The following is a 22,180-nucleotide window of genomic DNA, read 5'->3' on the forward strand; positions in this document are numbered from 1 at the left end:
AAGGATACCATGTTTGGCACGCATATTCTCACACAAAAATCCCTTACTCTTGTTTTTCTGCCTTCTGTCAGTCAGCCAATAGACAATAGGTTCAGGAGTAGGCCATTCGGCCCTTCGAGCCTGCACCGCCATTCAATATGATCATGGCTGATCATCCAACTCAGTATCCCGTACCTGCCTTCTCTCCATACCCCCTGATCCCCTTAGCCACAAGGGCCACATCTAACTCCCTCTTAAATATAGCCAATGAACTGGCCTCAACTACCGTCTGTGGCAGAGAGTTCCAGAGATTCACCACTCTCTGTGTGAAAAAAATTCTTCTCATCTCGGTTTTAAAGGATTTCCCCCTTATCCTTTAGCTGTGACCCCTTGTCCTGGACTTCCCTAACATCGGGAACAATCTTCCTGCATCTAGCCTGTCCAACCCCTTAAGAATTTTGTAAGTTTCTATAAGATCCCCTCTCAATCTCCTAAATTCTAGAGAGTATAAACCAAGTCTATCCAGTCTTTCTTCAAATTATCCATCCAAAACTCCGTTATCTCAATGGGAGAATTGAAGGTCTTTTCTATGACCATCGGACTGAGATAAAATATCACTATGAAAGTAATCGCTGCCACACTTGGTTTCATTCCTTACATCCCTGGTCTCCCGCAGAGGCTGTCGGTCCTTGGGGGGTGGTTTTAATCTGAGCTGTCTGGGTGGATGGACAAAATGTGTATGTCGGGACCTATGGGGTCCGAACTGGGATGGCTGAAACCGGAGCTGGAATCTCCAGTGGCCCAGCACTTCAACTCCCCCCCTCCAGTACCGGAATTAGATGAAGAGAGGCCCTAAGCTGTTCCACTTGTGAGGCCCACAACGACCGGACAGTCATGGCGGCCAAATCTCCCACAATTCAAAGCGAGGGAGAAAGTGCCCAGCGCCGACCAGTTGCCGTTGCAGTGCGCATGCGCAGGGCGGCCGATGACGTGCTGGCCGCGGTTGTGCGCGTGTGCGAGGCGGCCTGCCGTGCCGTGCCGGCGGATGAGGAGCGTGCGGAGCCCGGCGGCCCGGACACAGATAGCGGGGGGGAGACGGAGAGAGAGAGAGAGATAGAGAGGGGGGCCGCCCAGAGTTGAACGGTAGGTGTTCTGCCTTGGCCGGAGGCCCCCCCTAGACCTCGAGGCCCATCAATTTATTCGGGGGGGCCCCTACAAAGTGGAGGCCCTAAGCTATAGCTTGTTTAGCTTATACGTAAATCCGGCACTGGGTCCCTCCCATTCCCAACCTGACCGTCCTGTCCTGGGCCTCCTCCATTGTCAGACTAAGGCCCAGAGCAAATTGAAGGAACAGCTACTCATCGTTCACTTGTTTAAGAAATCGTTTGAGAAAGAACTGCAGATGCTGGAAAAATCGAAGGTAGACAAAAGAGCTGGAGAAACTCAGTGGGCGAGGCAGCATCTATGGAGCGAAGGAATAGGTGACGGTTTCATCCCTCGCTCCATAGATGCTGCCTCATCCGCTGAGTTTCTCCAGCGTTTTTGTCCACCTTCGATTTTTCCAGCATCTGCAGTTCTTTCTCAAACTCTCCACATTCACATCACTCCCGAATGTCATTGATAACTTTATGAGTTCATAAGTGATAGGAGCAGAACCCGGAAGGGTGTCGACCCGAAACGTTACCTATTTCCTTAGCTCCATAGATGCTGCTGCACCCGCGGAGTTACTCCAGCACTCTGTGAAACGTCACCTATCCATCTTCTCCACAGATGCTGCCTGACCCGCTGAGTTACTCCAGCATTTTGTGTCCTTTTGTGCATCTGCAGTTCCATGTTTGTACATCTGGAGTCTGAGAAGCCGTTCCCATTAACCTACAGTGGTGACGTATGGAACAGAGGATTTAATGTTGATAAATGTTTCAGTTTCAGTTTATTTTATTGTCACGTGTACCGAGGTACAGTGAAAAGCTTTTGTTGCGTGCTAACCAGTCGGCAGAAAGACAATACATGATTACAATCGAGCCATTCACAGTGTACAGATACAGGATAAGGGAATAACGTTTAGTGCAAGGTAAAGCCAGCAAAGTCCGATCAATGATAGTCCGAGGGTCACCAATGAGGTAGATAGTAGTTCAGGACCGCTCTCTGGTTGTGGTTGGATGGTTCAGTCGCCTGATAACAGCTGGGAAGAATCTGTCCCTGAATCTGGAGGTGTGCGTTTTCACACTTCTGTACCTTTGCCTGATGGGAGAGGGGAGAAGAGGGAGTAACATCCAGTACAGGAAAAACAAAACAACCTGTAAATCATGGGAAAATTAATCCTGTCCTATTTCTGGCTCCGATTGTCATAAGGTCATAAGTGATAGGAGCAGAATTAGGCCTTTCGGCCCATCAAGTCTACTCCGCCATTCAATCATGGCTGATCTATCTCTCTCTCCTAACCCCAATTCTCCTGCCTTCTCCCCATAACCTTTTGACACCCACACTAATGGAAAATTAATTAAAAAAAGATTTAAAAAAAAATAATCTGTCAAAATCTCTGCTTTAAAAAAAAAAAAATGACTTGCCTCCGCAGTGAATTCCACAGATTCACCACCCTCGGAATCAAGAAATTCCTCCTCATCTTCCTAAAGGAATGTCCCTTAATTCTGAGGCTGTGACCCCTGGTCCTAGACTCTCCCACTAGTGGAAACATCCTCTCCACAGCCACTCTATCCTGGCCTCTCACTACTCTGTACGTTTCAATGAGGGCCCCGCTCATCCTTCTAAACTCCCAACAAAGTCAGGCCCAGTGCCCTCAAGCGCTCATCATCTGTCAACCCACTCATTCCTGGCATCATTGTTGTCAACCTCCTCTGGACCCTCTCCAAAGCCGGCACGTCCTTCCTCAGATACGGTGCCCAATATTCCTCACCAGCCTATGACTAAAGAAATTCCTCCTCACATCTCCTTCCTAAAAGAACGCCCTTTAATTCTGAGACGAGGAACTCTAGTCCTAGACTCTCCCGCTAGTGGAAAAGTCCTCCCCACAGCCACACTATACAAGCCTTTCATTATTGCAGTAGAATATCTCTCTGTGTAACTCAGTAGGTGCTTAAGTAATAGGTTACATTGTCTGTGTCATTTCTGATGCTTCATTAACTCAGCATTCGTTAAGTTGCTTTCCTGTGGTGACCTCTTAATTGTAGAGGAAGCGTGATTGTCTTTGGGGTGAGGCAGATTGCTGTCTCAATCAGAAGGTTATGGATTAATTCCAAGCAGAGAAACTGCAACAGAAGTCTTGGCAGAAACTCCAGCACTGCTACAATGTCAGAGTCCCTCTACTGCAGATGAAACACTCATCTGTGTAAGAAAGAACCACAGATGGCTAACCATGACCACCTGAGATGCTGCCTGACCCACTGAGTTACTCCAGTACTTTGTGTTTTACACAAGATTCCAACATCTGCAGTTCCTTGTGTCCCATCTTCTCTGTGCCTGGCCCAGATCCCTCTAATCATTTACGTGTGGGCTTGTGGGTTAATTGGCTTCTGAAAATTGTTCCTAGTGTGTAGGATAAGAAATTGGGATAACAATAGACAATAGGTGCAGGAGTAGGCCATTCGGCCCTTTGAGCCAGCACCGCCACTCAATGTGATCATGGCTGATCATCCCCAATCAGTACCCCGTTCCTGCCTTCTCCCCATATCCCCTGACTCCGCTATTTTTAAGAGCCCTATCTAGCTCTCTCTTGAAAGTATCCAGAGAACCGGCCTCCACCGCCCTCTGAGGCAGAGAATTCCACAGACTCACCACTCTCTGTGAGAAAAAGTGTTTCCTCGTCTCCGTTCTAAATGGCTTACCCCTTATTTGTAAACTGTGGCCCCCGGTTCTGGACTCCCCCAACATCGGGAACATGTTTTCTGCCTCTAGCGTGTCCAAACCTTTAACAATCTTATATGTTTCAATGAGATAGAACATAGAACTAGTGTACGGGTGATCGCTGGTCAGTGTGGACTTGGTGGGCCGAAGGGCCTGTTTCCACGCTGTATCTTTTTTTTTTTTTTGTTTTTAGTATTTCTTAAAGTGTGTTTTAGAGTGGGGGGGGGGGGGGGGGAGGGTGGTAGCGGGGAATAGGGGGGGAAGGGGGAATCTGATTTTCGGTCGCTTGCCTCGACGGAATGTCACTTTTCTTCATGTCATATTTCCGCCCTCCCTCGCGGCCTAACAGCATGGATTGGCGCGGCTTCTCCCGGAGTCGGGCCCGGAGCTTCAGCAGCGGGCGCAGCGCGGACTTTCCATCGCGAAGCGGGGCGATCCCTTGCCGGGGATCGCCAGAGGAAGAAGTGCTCCGATCGTTGGCCCGCGGGCAATAACATCCTGAAGCCGTGGTTTGCGGAGCTTCTAGCCGCGGGCGTGGCGTGGACTTTCCATCGCGGAGTCTCGTGGGATCCCTCGTCGGGGATCGCCGGAGAAGAGCTCCGACCGCCGGCCTGCGGCCTATAACATCGTGAAGCCCCGGTCTCCAGTTGGAAGCGGCCGATTCGGAACCTCCAAGCCGCGGAGTCTCTGTCCATCCCGACGTCGGAGTTTCGTGCATCCCGACGAGAGGGCCTGCACATCGGACCGTCCTTAGTGGCGTCTGTGGAGGGTTCATGGCCCCGACCACGGATGAACAAAGGAGGAGGAGGACTGACAAAGTTATTGTCCTCCACCACAGTGAAGAATGCTGGTTCCCCTGTGGTGGATGTTCATGTTATATCCTATTGTGTACTGTGCTCGTTTTGATTGTGTGACTGCATGGTAAATCTAATTCCACTGTACCTTAACTGGTGCATGTGGCAATACATGTGAACTTGAACTTGAACTTGAACTATCTCTAAACTTGTCACCAGTATGAGCACGATAAGACAGGTTTGTAAGCCTCTGCTACTTTCATCATAACGTTGAGTTGAAATATTCAGCCAGAAAGCAGAGACAGTGTGGATATTGGAGAGAAGTCTAAGAAAGAACTCCAGATGCTGGTTTAAATGGAAGGTAGACACAAAATGCTGGAGTAACTCAGCGGGACAGGCAGCATCGCTGGAGAGAAGGAATGGGTGACATTTTCGGGTCGAGACCCTTCTTCAGAATATTATTCGGTGTTCTGTAGAACTACTTTAAAGGTGACCAGAGGAATCGCTCCCACTAACTGACCCAGTATTTGTCCCTTCACTCAATGTCACTGAAAACATCATCAAGGACAATTTAATTGCCGACCTTCCTGTAGCAAAGATAGCCCTGCCAAAAATGACACAGAGTGCTGGAGTAATTCAGCAGGTCAGGCAGCACCTCTGGGGAACACGGCTCAGTGACATCTTCGGTCGTGACTCTTCTTCAGAATGATTGCATTGCAAAAAGTACTTCAGAACTTTCCGAGATTAGTTTATAGACAATAGACACTAGACAATAGGTGCAGGAGTAGAGGCCATTCGGCCCTTCCAGCCAGCACCCGACATTCAATGTGATCACGGCTGATCATCCCCAATCAGTACCCCGTTCCTGCCTTCTCCCCTGACTCCACTATTTTTAAGAGCCCTATCTAGCTCTCTCTTGAAAGCATCCAGAGAACCGGCCTCCACCGCCCTCTGGGGCAGAGAATTCCACAGACTCGCCACTCTCTGTGAGAAAAAGTGTTTCCTCGTCTCCGTTCTAAATGGCTTACCCCTTATTCTTAAACTGTGGCCCCTGGTTCTGGGCTCCCCCCAACATCGGGAACATGTTTCCTGCCTCTAGTGTGTCCAAGCCCTTAACAATCTTATATGTTTCAAGATAATTTCGAGATACGGTGGCGAAACAGACCCTTCGGCCCACCGTGTCCGCGCCAACCAGCGTTCACCCGTTTACACGAGGTCTGTATTCGTAATTTCTCATCTACTCCCCACGCTCCAGAGGCTATTTACAGAGAGCCAATTAAATTACAACCCCCCCCCCCCCACGGCTTTGGGATGTGGCAAGAAACCAGAGCACCTGGAGCAAACCCACACGGTCACGGGGAGAACACGAATGTAATCACACATTATTTTTCCGCTGACTGGTTAGCAAGCGACAAAAATATTTTCACTGCACCTCAGTACATGTAAACTAAACTGAGTGTGCAAACTCCACACAGACAGCACCCAAGGTCAGGATCAAACCCGAGCCTCTGGTACGATGAGGCCGCAGCTCAACCAGCTGCGCTTCGAGAATATTCTGAAACCCCTGTCCCACGGTACGAGTTCATTCCAAGAGCTCTCCCGAGTTTGCCCTGATTCGAACTCGGAGATTTACGGTAATGGCCACTCGTCGGTACTCGGGGCTCTCGTGGACATTTTTAAACATGTTGAAAAATCTTCACGAGTCTTCCCGTGCTTACCTGCCGTTAGCGAGTCTTCCCGAGTACCTGCCGTTAGCGTTACGAGCCGCTAAGAGACGTCCCCGAGCTCCGACGTACCCGCTACGTTCATTCTCCGTGCTTACCATGAGTTTGATTTTTTTTAAACTCGGGAGAGCTCTTGGAATGAACTCGTACAGTGGGACAGGGCTTTAAAGGACCTGGAAGTAAAAGCAGTCACCCAAAATACAACTCATCTATTATTTGTTTGGACATAAAAAGTAAAAGCATGAAGAATTAGATAAATCTGATTTTAATTGATGTTGAAACTAAGGACAGTTAACACATTTGTCCCACTGTTTATAAAACATAGAGCTGTCCAGCACTGACCAAGTAATGGTGGTCCGGTTTCCTCCCACACTCAAAGACGTCCAGGTTTGCAGGTTAATTGGCTTTGGTATAAAGATTGTAAATTGTCCCTGGTGTGTGTAGGATTGTGCTAGTGTACGGGGTGATCGCTGGTCGGCACCCTCGGTGGACCGATGGGCCTGTTTCCACTCTGAATCTCTATTTTAGTTTAGAGATACAGCGTGGAAATATGCCCTCCGTGTCTGGGCCGTTCCCCGAGCCCCGCACATTCACACTGTCCTACACACACTAGTGACAATTTTTACATTCACCAAGCAAATTAAGCTACAAACCTGTACGTCTTTGGAGTGCGGGAGGAAACCGAAGATCTCGGAGAAACCCCACGCAGGTCACGGGGAAAACGTACAAACTCCGTACAGACAGCGCCCGCAGTCGGGATGGAACCTGGGTCTCCGGCGCTGTGAGGCAGCGACTGGTCCGTTATTGAAACATATAAGATTATTAAGGGTTTGGACACGCTAGAGGCAGGAAACATGTTCCTGGAGGAACAGCACCTCATATTCCGTTTGGGGAGTCTGCATCCTGGGGGCATGAACATCGAATTCTCCCAATTTTGTTAGTCCTTGCTGTCTCCTCCCCTTCCTCAGTCCCCCTGCTGTCTCCTCCCATCCCCCAGCCTTCAGGCTCCTCCTCCTTTTTCCTTTCTTGTCCCCGCCCACCCCCGCCCCCGATCAGTCTGAAGAAGGGTTTCGGCCCGAAACGTTGCCTATTTCCTTCGCTCCATAGATGCTGCTGCACCCGCTGAGTTTCTCCAGCTTTTTTGTGTACCTTCGATTCTCCAGCATCTGCAGTTCCTTCTCAAACATGTTCCTGATGCTGGGGGAGTCCAGAACCAGGGGCCACACAGTTTAAGAATAAGGGGTAAGCCATTTAGAACGGAGACGAGGAAACACTTTTTCTCACAGAGAGTTGTGAGTCTGTGGAATTCTCTGCCTCAGAGGGCGGTGGAGGACGGTTCTCTGGAGACTTTCAAGAGAGAGCTAGATAGGGCTCTTAAAGATAACTGAGTCAGGGGATATGGGGAGAAGGCAGGAACGGGGTACTGATTGTGGATGATCAGCCATGATCACATTGAATAATAATATTAATAATAACTTTATTTATAAAGCACTTTAAACAACTGCAGTTGCCACAAAGTGCTGTACATGAGAACTCATGGACAAGAAGTTATTACAAACCATTTAAAAACCGTAAAACAAAGGACTATAAAACAGTAAAAATTAAAAGACATTAAAAGCACTAAAAACAGGAGCAATGTCTCAGCCAGTGTCGAAGGCTAGAGAATAAAAATGAGTTTTTAGGGTGGATTTGAAGATGGGCAGTGAAGGGGCCTGTCTGATGTGCAGCGGCAAGGTGTTCCAGAGTGCCGGAGCAGCAACAGAAAAGGCTCTATCCCCACTGAGCTTCCGCTTCGACCTTGGTACCTCAAGGAGCAGCTGATCCGCTGACCTGAGGCACCGGGCAGGAGCGTATGGGTGGAGCAGCTCAGAGAAGTAAGGCGGGGCGAGCCCATTCAACGATTTAAAAACATATAAAAGAATTTTAAAATGAACTCGAAAGTGCACCGGGAGCCAGTGAAGGGAGGCCAAAATGGCAGTGCTGGCTCGAAGGGCCGAATGGCCTACTCCTGCACCTATTGTCTATTATAACTCTACCGCTGCTCCGCTGTGCTGCTCTAAACTAAGCTAAAACTAAATGGAGAGGTTTTGTGCTGATCCCCGTCATGTCGTATGAGTTGTGATATCTGTTCATTAATGTCGACTGATCTTTCCCTGCAGGTGCTGAAGGTGCCGTCTTTGAAAGATCTATTGAAACACCGCAAATCCGGGCCGAGCCTTTCAAAGAACTACGGTAAGGAAGCGCGTTTTTCCCCCCCTTTTATTCTCCTTCTGATCCCATTTTCTGTTCCCACCGGGAGAGTCCAGGACCAGAGGTCACAGTCTCAGGATTAAAGGACATTCCTTCAGGAAGGAGATGAAGAGGAATCTCTTTAGTCAGAGGGAGGTGAATCTGTGGAATTCTTTGCAACGGAAGGCTGTGGAGGCAACAAGTCAGTGGATATTATTAAGGCAGAGATGGATAGATTCTTGATTAGTGCGGGTGTCAGGGGTTAAGGGGAGAAGGCAGGAGAATGGGGTTAGGAGGGAGAGATAGATCAGCCATGATTGAATGGCGGAGGAGACTTGATGGGCCGAATCACTTGTGAACAAGAATTTTCATTCTCCTTTTCCTTACCCTCTCTGGTCCCCCCCTTTCGTTTATTCTCTTTCTTTTAAAAAATATATATTTTTATTAGAAGCAAACATATTATGGTAATGTGGTGCGTGGGCCTCAAAAGGAGGCACGAAGTCCAGTGTTTGAGAAGCACCTTTATTTTATTCCTCCCGGTTGAAGGGAAGACGAAACCAGGGCAAGATGGCACCCAAACCCTGCCTTTTAAACCCTCCGGCTGAAGGGCCTCCGGAGCACCGAAACTGTGCCGAGGAAGTTGGCATAATGGCAAACCCTTAGGTCCGCCACAAAACCCCCCGGCTGAGGCACGACCCGCCGGCCCGCGGCTGTCACCAGATCCTGTGGCTTGCGGGGGCGTAGGTTCGACAGTATAGGGACCACGACCCTTAGGAGCCGCCACAGGGCTCCCTCCCCCCCCCCCCCCCCCAGAACCAGCAGGCACAAAACGGTCAATCGACATGAAAAGTTGTTACTCTAATATGTAATGGCACGGCCCTTAGGAGCCGCCACAGTAAAATGTAATTACATATTAGAATAGAATAGAATAGTTTCTTTATTGTCATTGTAACATGAACCATGTACAACAAGGTTAAAATGTCAGACAGGTCGAGGGGAACGGCTAAAAGGCGATACGGTGGAGTAAAATATTAAGGATAAAGGGAGTAAATGAGGGGGGACAAAGCACGCATCGGGGCCGACCCTCCATCCTTGTGTCGAACCAGCAGTCCCTTAGTCTGGTCATCGCCCCCAGGTTGCTTGGCGGCTACATTTAGTGCTTTTATAGCAATGGGGACAAAAAAAGTTGTTACTCTAATTTGTCCTTGTCTTTGTAGATCTGTACCGTCTGCCTGACGGCAACAGTTCAAACAGGGAGTGTCCGGGGTGGGAAATGTCCTTTATTATATTCTGGGATTTTTTTAGAGTAACAACTTTTCATGTATATCAATCATACATTATTAAAATTTTCTATTGTGGATTGATTCTTCTTCTAGTTTGTTTTTACATAGATAGTCAATATGAGAGACAGAGAGAGAAAAAAAAATAATTACAAATGTCAAAAAAGAATGGACTGAATGACTAACAATACGTCATTGGAGATAGGTTCGTGAATTATAAAGTATAACTTTTCATCTAATCCTGAGTTCAAGCTTCAGTTAGGTTTCCGTGCCGAGCTAATCTATCATTCATTTCATTTATTCTCCTTCATACGTCATTGCATTCCTCACGGATATCACGATCGAAGCAGACTTGATGGGCCGAATGGCCTAATGCTGAGAGATATGGACTCTGAGCATTCGCCCTGTCTATTTCCTTGTGACTTCATGCACCTCTATAAGGTCGCCCTGCAACCTCTGATGAATGATACAGTGAGTGGCCAGCTTGCAGAGCTCGTGACGCCAAGCGGTGAAGTTTGGGTTCAAATGACCTGAGCTCACATAGAAACATAGACAATAGGTGCAGGAGTAGGCCATTCGGCCCTTCGAGCCTGCACCGCCATTCAATATGATCATGGCTGCTCATCCAACTCAGTATCCCGTACCTGCCTTCTCTCCATACCCTCTGATCCCCTTAGCCACAAGGGCCACATCTAACTCCCTCTTAAATATAGCCAATGGACTGTGGCCTCGACTACCCACTGCGGCAGTGAGTTACAGAGATTCACCACTCTCTGTGTGAAAAAAGTTCTTCTCATCTCGGTTTTAAAGGATTTCCCCCTTATCCTTAAGCTGTGACCCCTTGTCCTGGACTTCCCCAACATCGGAAGCAATCTTCCTGCATCTAGCCTGTCCAACCCCTTAAGAATTTTGTACGTTTCTATAAGATCCCCTCTCAATCTCCTAAATTCTAGAGAGTATAAACCAAGTCTATCCAGTCTTTCTTCATAAGACAGTCCTGACATCCCAGGAATCCAAATGGCCTACTCCTGCACCGATTGTCTATTGTCTATTTGTCTATTTACGTCCACCTTCGCGTTAAACCAGCATCTACAGTTCCTTCCTCTGCAGCAACCTGCTGAGTTGTGATGGGGATTTGCTTTGTGTTTTGAGTTCAGCATTTTGAGCACAAGGCTGTTAAATATGCATAATTCAGATTTTTATTTGTAATTGCGCCGTTTGTTAGCATCTGCTTCCCTCCCAAGGTTAGCCCGCAGTTTAATATCAAGATTAATTACAGTTGCTAGTCTTGACTTCCCCTCCTACCTGTTTGTTTTCACTAATGAGACCTGAGTTTAATTAGGTTGTGATGAGCCGCCAACATTCAGTCGAGGTCGGCGAGAAGCGAGGAGCAAAGCTGAAGAGTTACGAGAGACAACACAATCGAGATAAGAAAGGGAAGGGTGTGAAAACGCACGCCTCCAGATTCAGGGAAAAGAAGGGTCTCGACCCGAAACGTTACCCACTCCTTCTCTCCAGAGGTGCCGCCTGTCCCGCTGAGTTACTCCAGTTTTTTTGTGGCTATCTCCAGTTTCTCCCCAGCTGAACCATCCTACCACAACCAGAGAGCGGTGCTGAACTACTATCTATCTCATCGGTGACCCTCGGACTAGCCTTATTTAAGAAGGAACTGCAGATGCTGGAAAATCGTAGGTAGACAAAAATGCTGGAGACACTCAGTGGGTGAGGCGGCATTTATGGAGCGAAGGAAATAGGCAACGGTTCAGGTCGAGACCCTTCTTCGGACTTTGTGAGGTGGGGGGGGGGGGGGGGGGGGGGAGAGTGTGGGAAGAAGATAGGAAGAGGTGGAGCCAGTGGGTTGAGGGGGAGCTGGGAAGGGGAGGAGAGAGTTGGGACTATCCTGAAATTAGAGAAGTCAATGTTCATACCGCTGGGGTGCAGACTGCCCAATGTGATGTACTACCCAAGTGAATACCCATATGCAAAGAGTGGCCACGTAGAGGAGGTCCTCTTTGCCCTTGGTGGCCCCCCCAATGCCGGGATCCTCTTTGTCCATCTTTTAAGCTGCTAAGTGCTCTGATCCCGAGATAATTTTGAGTTTAGTTTAGTCTAGGGATACTGTGTGGAAACAGACCCTTCAGCCCACCGGGTCCACTCCAACCGTTACACTAAAGGGCCTCTCCCACGTGACGATATTTTTCCAGCGAGTGCCGACGTCATTGACCGATATATCAGGGTTGCCAAAAGATTTTGAACGTTTCAAAATCTAGCGGCAACAACCAAAATGTTGTGACACTTGAGGATACTCCGCGTGTCAATGCGTCATCAAGCCTCGTCACCGGTGACCTGATACGTCAATCAAGGATGCCGGCAGTCTCGGAAAAAATCGCCAAGTGGGACAGCCCCTTACCACTATCCTTCTCACTAGTCACTCCCTCGACCACTTCAGACTTTAAACTTTAGAGATACAGCGTGGAAACAGGCCCTTCGGCCCACCGAGTCCGTGCCAACCAGGGGTCACCCCATTGACTAACACTCTCCTACACACACTAGGGACAATTTACAATTTACAGAAGCCAATGAACCTACAAACCTGCACGTCTTTGGGATGTGGGAGGAAACCGGAGCACCCGGAGAAAACCCACGCTAGTCACGGGGAGAACGTACAAACTCCGTACAGACAGCACCTCTAGTCAAGATCAAACCCGGCTCTCTGGCGCTGTGAGGCAGCAACTCTACCGCTGCGCCACCATGTCCCACTGCCGAGATCATTTATCTCCTGAAGTATTACGTACACGTCTGCCTATTCACTTTGACTGATTCCTTCCACTCCTGGGTATTTTGCTGCTATACATTGTGTGTAGCTACACAACAAGATGCAAATACTAATCAGGGCCTGATTACTCAAGAATGACTGCCTGAATCATTCTCTCTCTTATACTGGTCTCTGGGGATACTCTTAGAAGGTCAACAATTTAATCTCAATCAAAATACGTCGTTATTGCTTTGCATTTCCCTCTCAGAGAAATCTAGAGTTATCCAAAACTTTAGAATGCTCTTCAATGGCTCTATGGTGGTTTAAATATTGTTGCATGCACAGAGATACAGTAACAAGCTTGCTATCCAGTCATATCCTGACAGGCTGAAGAAGGGTCTCGACCCGAAACATCGCCCAATCCTTCTCTCCAGAGATGCTGCCTGTCCCGCTGAGTTACTCCAGCTTGACGTGTCTATCTTCAGTTTGAACCAGCATCTGCAGTTCCTTCTCACACATATCATTAATGTCATCGAGTGCAATTGATGTTCTTCTGGAACTGATGCAGAGAGTCAGTGGTTCCTTATCATTCCCTGGTCAACTCGTCCCTTCCCACCCAAACCATCCCCTCCCCGTAGCTTCCCCTGCAACTGCAGGAGATGCAACCTCCTGTCACCATTACCTTCTCCCTCGACTCTGTCCAGGGACCCCGACAGTCAATAGACAAAAGACAATAGATGCAGGAGTAGGCCATTCGGCCCTTCAAGCCAGCACTGCCATTCAGTTTTGGTCTCCACATCTGAGGAAGGACATTATTGCCATAGAGGGAGTGCAGAGAAGGTTCACCAGACTGATTCCTGGGATGTCAGGACTGTCTTATGAAGAAAGACTGGATAGACTTGGTTTATACTCTCTAGAATTTAGGAGATTGAGAGGGGATCTTATAGAAACGTACAAAATTCTTAAGGGGTTGGACAGGCTAGATGCAGGAAGATTGCTACCGATGTTGGGGAAGTCCACAGCTTAAGGATAAGGGGGAAATCCTTTAAAACCGAGATGAGAATAACTTTTTTCACACAGAGAGTTGTGAATCTCTGGAACTCTCTGCCACAGAGGGTAGTTGAGGCCAGTTCATTGGCTATATTTAAGAGGGAGTTAGATGTGGCCCTTGTGGCTAAGGGGATCAGGGGGTATGGAGAGAAGGCAGGTACGGGATACTGAGTTAGATGATCAGCCATGATCATATTGAATGGCGGTGCAGGCTCGAAGGGCCGAATGGCCTACTCCTGTACCTAATTTCTATGTTTCTATGTTTCAATGTGATTATGGCTGATCATCCACAATTAGTACCCCGTTCCTGCCTTTGCCCCATTTCCCCTGACTCCGCTATCTTCAAGAGCCCTATCTAACTCAACTAAACCTTTCAGATTAGGCTGAGGTTCACTTGCACCCCCTCCACCCTCATCCACTGTATTCGTTGTTCAATGGTCAATGGTTCTTCATTATCACAAGCACAGATATATACTTTGGCAACACAAAACCACCTCAGCACCATCCCCAATTAGTACAAAGTGCGTAGAATGAGTCGTCTGAGACCGCATGCAAGAGTCGCCAGATTATACCGTCATTTTCAAAGTCCAGTCCAGTCCACGCGCTCGTGCAGCGAAAAGCTTTTGCTGCGTGCTATCCAGTCAGCGGAAAGACAACACATGATTACAAGCGAGCCATTCACAGTGTACAGATACATGATAAGGAAATAACGTTTAGTGCAAGGTAAAGCCAGTAAAGTCCGATCAAGGATAGTCCAAGGGTCAGCAATGAGGTAGATAGTGGTTCAGAACCGCTCTCTGGTTGTGGTAGGATGATTCAGTTGCCTGATAACAGCTGGGAAGAAACTGTCCCTGAATCTGGAGGTGTGCGTTTTCACTAGGGTTGCCCAGTCCCGTATTAGCCGGGACATCCCGTATATTGGGCTAAATTGGTTTGTCCCGTTCGGGGCCCGCCCTTGTCCCGTATTTGACCGCTACTACTCGGGTCGAGGGGACTGTCGGGTCGGAGCGCCGCATCCGGCCCCGCCTCACCCGTCCCGACGTAGTGCAGCCCATGGAGTGCAGCAGCAGCAGCAGCGCCTCGCCCGTGGCCCCGTCGGTCGGTCGGCAGCCCGGCCAGCTGTCCGACCTTCGGACCTTCGCTTACCGCCGACACCACCACCACCACCCCTCCTTCTCACGGCCGATCATCGGTTCATGAGTTGGACGGGGCGCCGGACTTTGCACGCGATGTCGCGCGGCCCGGGCCAAAACTCCTCAGCTGGCCCGCCGGCTGGGCTTTGTGTGCAGTCCAGCACCCGGGGCCAACTCATCATTCACCCAGCCACGGCCCAGTCGGTCAACGGATTAGTCAACGGACCTTTTGTCCGTCATTTGGGAGTGAGAAAGTTGGCGACCTTAGTTTTCACTCTTCTGTACCTTTTGCTCGATGGGAGAGGGGAGAAGAGGGAGTGAGCGGGGTGAGACTGGTCCTTGATGATGCTGCTGGCCTTGTCGAGGCAGCGTGAGGTGTAGATGCAGCGGGGCCAGATCTAGGTGAGCTCCAGGCTACTGCAGGACCTCCAGCCGTCGTCTCCGCCCAGATGATCCAGAGAACCATCGTCCCTTTCCTCGCCCACCCAGCCCGGCTCGGCCCGGCCACCTTCAGCCCTGGTGCCCTGGGAGTGTCCCCCGCAGCCGACCCTGAGTGTGCGGTGGGTGAGACCCCGGTTCCGTCTCTTACCGACCCTTGCTCTTGTGTCGAAGGTCGACAAAAATGCGGGAGAAACTCGGCAGGTGCAGCAGCATCTATGGAGCGAAGGAAATAGGTGACGTTTCTGGCCGAGACCCTTCTTCAGACCGATTTGATTGGGGGGGGGGGGAAGAAGAAAGGAAGAGGCGGAGATAGTGGGCTGAGGGGGAGCTGGGAAGGGGAGGAGAAAGCAGGGACTACCTGAAATTGGAGAAGTCAATGTTCATGCCACTGGGGTGTAAACTGCCCAAGCGAAATATGAGGTGCTGCTCCTCCAATTTACGCTGGGACTCACTCTGGCCATGGAGGAGGCCCAGGACAGAAAGGTCGGATTGGTAATGGGAGGGGGAGTTGAAGTGCTGGGCCACCTGGAGATCAGGTTGGTTATTGTGAACTGAGCGGAGGTGTTGGGCGAAGCGATCGCCAAGCCTACGCTTGGTCTCACCGATGTAGAGCAGCTGACACCTAGAGCAGCGGATGCAATAGATGAGGTTGGAGGAGGTGCAGGTGAACCTCTGCCGCACCTGGAAAGATGCTTGGGTCCTTGAATGGAGTCGAGGGGGGAGGTAAAGCGACAAGTGTGGCATTTCCTGCGGTTGCAAGGGAAAGTGCCCGGGGAGGGGGTTGATCTTGTGTCTGGCTCTGGTCTCGAGGACGGGAAGGCACCGGCTCAGCGGCTCCCCCTACAGGCCGCCACCTCCCGGTGCCATCTTACAACATAAGGTCATATGTGATAGGAGTAGGATTTGGCCATTCGGCCCATCAAGTCTACTTGGCCATTCAATCACGGCTCTCCCTCCTAGCCCGGGGTCGATCCGGGGTCTCTGACGCTGTAAGGCAGTAAAGCCCCTGCCCACTTTGGAGACCTAAACAGCAACCCCTGGTGACCTTGCCCGCCCGCCACACAAGGTTTCCATGAGGTCACCGGAGGTTTTGGCCACTCTCCCTAATGGTCGAAAGTGGTTTCCGCGTAGTCGAGGCTTCATCTAGGTTGCTGCTATTTTTTCATCATGATTGAAAGGGAGTTAGATGTGGCCCTTGTGGTGAAAGGGACCAGGGGGTATGGAGACAAGGCAGGTACAGGATCCTGAGTTGAATGATCAGCCATGATCATATTGAATGGCGGTGCAGGCTCGAAGGGCCGAATGGCCTACTCCTGCAACTAGTTTCTATGTTTCTATGAAACCGGCCTCGACTAAAAATAGGTTGCCGTTTTAAAAATCGATCATTTTTTAGTCGCAGGTCTAGCCAAAGCCGGTTTTCTTCATAGTTGAGGGAGGTTTTCAACATGTACGTGGGAGGTGGTAGGAGGTTGCAGGTCACCTCGACCTTGATTTTTTTTTTTGGGTTGCAGGCAAGGTCACCAGAGGTTGCTGTTTAGGTCTCCTAAGTGGGACAGGGGCTTAACTCTACCGCAGCTCCACCTTGCCGCCAATATCGTATCAGTAAACTAAACTAAAAGTTAAATATGCAGTATATGATCGCTTTTCTAAAATTATAACGATGGGCGATAAATTTAACCCATGAACGAGAGACATCGGCAGTTGAATTTTACTGTGGGATAATATAGCACAACACGATCTGGTCACAAATCCATTGAATGGGAACCATGTTGTATCGGTAATAAATGGTTTCCTTGAGTTCTGCCTCAGTGCTTTTTAAGGCTCAGCTGGCAGGGATTCAAACAGTAAAGACTCGTGAGGAAATGAATTGCAATCTTTCCTCGCTACCCCCGCTGGACAGTTAAACTTGTGATGCTGTTCTGGAGTAGCAGTCGCCAACCACTCAATCCTACTCAACTGCACCTCTCCGCTCATGCTATCATGGCTGCAGCTATTTTTTTACCAAAATAAATGCTGCAGATTCCACATGAGTTATGTGGTTGGCGACAGGCACTTCAGGTCTAGTGCACTTCAAGTCAAAGTCAAATCTCAATGCGCCATGCAGATGTCATTGCAATTCCACCCACATTGTGGAATTCTTTGCCACAGCAGGCTGTGGAGGCCAAGTCAGTGGATATATTTTTAAAGCAGAGATTTATAGATTCTTGATTAGCACGGTTGTGAGGGGTTATGGGGAGAATGGTGTTAGGAGGGAGAGATAGATCAGCCTCGATTGGATGGCGGGAATAGACTTGATGGGCCGAATGGCCTAATTCTGCCCCAAGAACTTATGGACATTCCAAAACACAGAGGCTGCCCTGACATTTATCGGTCTGAAGCAAAAAAACATTTTCGGAACAGGCAGCACGGTGGCGCAGCGGTAGAGTTGCTGCCTCACAGCGCCAGAGATCCGGATTCCATCCTGACCACGGGTGCTGTCCATACGGAGTTTTCACGTTCTCCCTGTGACCTGCGTGGGCTTTCTCCGGTTTCCTCCCACACTCCAAAGACGCACAGGTTTGTAAGTTAATTGGCTTCGATAAAATTGTAAATTGTCCCCGGTGTGTGTGGGATAGTGCTAGTATAAACAGGGTGGTCGCTGGTTGATTGGTCGAAGGGCCTGTTTCTGCACTGTGTCTCTAAACTGAACTAATATTGTATTGTGTGCAGTTTTGGTCCCCTAATTTGTGGAAGGACTTTCTTGCTATTGAGAGACTGCAGCGTAGGTTTACAAGGTTAATTCCCGGGATGGCAGGACTGTCATATGCTGAGAGAATGGAGCAGCTGCGCTTGTACACTCTGGAGTTTAGAAGCATGAGAGGGGACCTAATTGAAACATATAAGATTGTTAAGGGCTTGGACACGCTAGAGGCAGTAAACATGTTGCCGATGTTGGGGGAGTCCAGAACCAGGGGCCACACAGTTTAAGAATTATGCCCCTGTTCCACTTATGCCCCTGTCCCACTTAGGAAACCTGAACGGAAACCTCTGGAGACTTTGCGCCCCACCCTAGGTTTCCGTGCGGTTCCCGGAAGTTGCAGATGGTTGCCGGAGGTTGCAGGTAGTGGAAGCAGGTAGGGAGACTGTCAAAAACCTCCGGGAACCGCACGGAAACCTTGGGTGGGGCGCAAAGTCTCCAGAGGTTTCTGTTCAGGTTTCATAAGTGGGACGGGGGCATAAGGAGTAAGCCATTTAGAACGGAGACGAGGAAACACTTTTTCTCACAGAGAGTGGTGAGTCTGTGGAGGGCGGTGGAGGCGGGTTCTCTGGATACTTACAAGAGAGAGCTAGATAGGGCTCTTAAAGATAGCGGAGTCAGGGAATATGGGGAGAAGGCAGGAACGGGGTACTGATTGGGGATGATCAGCCATGATCACATTGAATGGTGGTGCTGGCTCGAAGGACCGAATGGCCTACTCCTGCACCCATTGTCTATTGTCTATTGTTTATAAAATGCGAGTGGAGAAGTTGTAAGTCAGATGACCTCTTTCTGTTTCAATTATGTCCCCGTTGTTCACCCTTCAGAAGTGAAGGCGGTCCCTGCAGAATTGTCTCTGACAATGAGGTTGCTCAACCAGCCATGAAGAGTGCTCCTGACAGCCATCAACTTGCATGGTGCTTCCATTAGGCGTCACCCACACAGTGCCAAACCCAGCTGGCTGTAGCTAATATATATCATGAACAACGGCACGGGCAAATCATTCCTGACATGACCTCCGTTTTATCCATCAGCCGAAACTGGCCCTCGCAACCTTGAGCAGTTCTGCGTTGATTGCAAGATGTTGCCAGGACTCGAGGGTCTGGGCTACAGGGAGAGTTTGGGGCAGGCTGGGACTCTATTCCCTGGAGCGCAGGAGGATGAGGTGGTGATCTTGCGGAGGTGTATAAAATCAGGAGAGGAATAGATCGGGAAGTCTCTTGCCCATAGGGGAGTCGAGGACCAGAGGACATATGGGGCAGATTATTATCTCAATGGGGTTAGGTTAGGTAAGGGGGAGGTGCAGCGAGACATGGGCGTCCTTGTACAAAGGATAAAGGGGAAATCCTTTAAAACCGAGATGAGGAGAACTTTTTTCACACAGAGTGTGGTGAGTCTCTGGAACTCTCTGCCACAGGGGGCAGTTGAGGCCAGTTCATTGGCTATATTTAAGAGGGAGTTAGATGTGGCCCTTGTGGCTAAGGGGATCAGGGGGTATGGAGAGAAGGCAGGTACGGGACACTGAGTTGGATGATCAGCCATGATCATATTGAATGGCGGTGCAGGCTCGAAGGGCCGAATGGCCTACTCCTGCACCTAATTTCTATGTTTCTATGTTTCTATGTTTGTACACCGGCCACTGAAAGTTGGCTTACAGGTACAGCAGGCAGTGAAGAAAGCTAATGGAATGTTGGCCTTCATAACAAGAGGATTTTAGTATAGGAGTAAAGAGGTCCTTCTGCAGTTGTATAGGGTTCTGGTGAGACCACATCTGGAGTATTGTGTACAATTTTGGTCTCCTAATTTGAGGAAGGACATCCTTGTGATTGAGGCAGTGCAGCGTAGGTTCATGAGATTGATCCCTGGGATGGCGGGACTGTCATATGAGGAAAGATTGAAAAGACTAGGCTTGTATTCACTGGAGTTTAGAAGGATGAGGGGATATCTTATAGAAACATATAACATTATAAAAGGACTGGACAAGCTAGATGCAGGAAAAATGTTCCCAATGTTGGGCGAGTCCAGAACCAGGGGCCGCAGTCTTAGAATAAAGGGGAGGTCATTTAAGACTGAGGTGAGAAAACACTTTCACCCAGAGATTTGTGAATTAATGGAATTCCCTGCCACAGAGGGCAGTGGAGGCCAAGTCACTGGATGGATTTAAGAGGGAGTTAGATAGAGCTCTAGGGGCTAGTGGAGTCAAGGGATATGGGGAGAAGGCAGGCACGGGTTATTGATAGGGGACGATTAGCCATGATCACAATGAGTGGCGGTGCTGGCTCAAAGGGCCGAATGGCCTCCTCCTGCACCTATTTTCTATGTTTCTATGTAGGTTCAAGGTGAAGGGGAAATGATTGTATAGGAACCTGAGGGGTGATATTTTCACACAAAGTGTGGTGGGTGTATGGAACGAGCTGCTGGAGGAGGTGGTTGAGGCTGGGACTATTGCAACGTTTAAGAAGCAACTAGGTAGGTACATGGATAGGACAGGTTTAGAGGGATATGGGCCAAACGCGGGTAAGTGGGACTAGTGCGAATGGGACATGTTGGTCGGGGTGGGCACATATCTCCCGTTCAACTCTACCATGAAACAGGATTGAGCCTCAAGCAAATGGCTGGAACAGATACGATGGAATATTTTCCATTCTGCCCCTCCATCCTAGTACCTCCTCACGGGGCAGCACGGTGATGCAGTTGGTAAAGCCACTGCCTCACAGCACCAGAGACCCTGGTTCGATCCTGATTTTGGGTGCTGTCTGTGTGGAGTTTGCACGTTTCTCCCCGTGATCGTGTGGGTTTTCTCCAGGTGCTCCGGTTTCCCGCGACATCCCAAGGACGTGCTGGTTTGAAGGTTAATTGGCTTCTGTAAATTGTTCCCGGTGTGTAGGATCGAACAAGTGTACGGGTGATCGTTGGTCGGCACAGACTCGATGGGCTGAAGGGCCTGTTTCTACATTGCTTCTCTAAATTAAACTAAACCTTTTTGAAGTTAACGATGCCAAAATCTTTGACAAATTTGTTTCCTAATTTAAACTTGTCCTTCTGTGGACCTATAAGGCAAGTCCAGAGATTTCAGACTTAGATTTTGATTTAGTCTGAAATAAATAATGTGTAGTGTTGGACCTCAGCCATTGCAATTTATAAATGTCTCCTGGAGGCTAAAGAAACTACAAATGCTGCCCGACCCGCTGAGTTTCTTCAGCGCTTTGATTTTTTGCTGTTAAAATCTCATGGAATGCACTGTGAACAAGACTTCAATCATCCGGCATTTCGTCAAACTATGAAAGCTAAATAAATATAGTTAGGGCAATTTTCCGAATGGTCCTTCCACAAGAAGGGGTACTGTCCCCATTTTACAACCTGCCTCATTGTAGACATTGGACGTACATCAAGAATCCGTCGGCTTAGAAATATCCATCGAAGCATCGAAGCATAGAAACTAGGTCCAGGAGTGGACCATTCGTCCCTTCGAACTAACACCGCCATTCAATATGATCATCCAAGATCAATACCCCGTTCCAGCTTTTTCCCCCATATCCCTTGATTCCCTTAGCCCTAAGAACTTGGCATCTACAGCCATCTAATAACCATATAACCATATAACAATTACAGCACGGAAACAGGCCATCTCGGCCCTACAAGTCCGTGCCGAACAAATTTTTTTTCCCCCTTAGTCCCACCTGCCTGCACTCATACCATAACCCTCCATTCCATTCTCATCCATATGCCTATCCAATTTATTTTTAAATGATACCAATGAACGTGCCTCCACCACTTCCACTGGAAGCTCATTCCACACCGCTACCACTCTCTGAGTAAAGAAGTTCCCCCTCATATTACCCCTAAACTTCTGTCCCTTAATTCTGAAGTCATGTCCTCTTGTTTGAATCTTCCCTATTCTCAAAGGGAAAAGCTTGTCCACATCAACTCTGTCTATCCCTCTCATCATTTTAAAGACCTCTATCAGGTCCCCCCTTAACCTTCTGCGCTCCAGAGAATAAATCCACAGATTCACCAACCTCTTGACTAAACCCCACTCCTTCTCTCCAGAGATGCTGCCTGTATCTATCTTAAATGAATAACCTTCTCTCATTCAATTTCATTGTACTTTTATTTGTCGTATGTGCCAAGGTGCAGTGGAATTCATTTCTATCCAGAGTTCAGTATAAGTATCACTATGCATGAGCGCTTAAGGCC

General features: G+C 48.9%; 1 protein-coding gene across 4 annotated transcripts in view; it reads left to right on the forward strand.

The window, feature by feature from the left end:
* The window catches only part of sgcd (sarcoglycan, delta (dystrophin-associated glycoprotein)), a 202,320-nt gene that overhangs the window by 173,860 nt on the left and 6,280 nt on the right, over positions 1-22,180 (forward strand). For all 4 annotated transcript variants that reach the window (XM_055643328.1, XM_055643330.1, XM_055643332.1 and 1 more), the window contains exon 6: positions 8,518-8,590. In XM_055643328.1, coding sequence (XP_055499303.1) covers positions 8,518-8,590 — 73 coding nt within the window. The remainder of the gene's footprint in view (positions 1-8,517; positions 8,591-22,180) is intronic.

The sequence above is a fragment of the Leucoraja erinacea genome, chromosome 11 (assembly GCF_028641065.1).
Source record: "Leucoraja erinacea ecotype New England chromosome 11, Leri_hhj_1, whole genome shotgun sequence".
NCBI classification, from domain to species: domain Eukaryota; kingdom Metazoa; phylum Chordata; class Chondrichthyes; order Rajiformes; family Rajidae; genus Leucoraja; species Leucoraja erinaceus.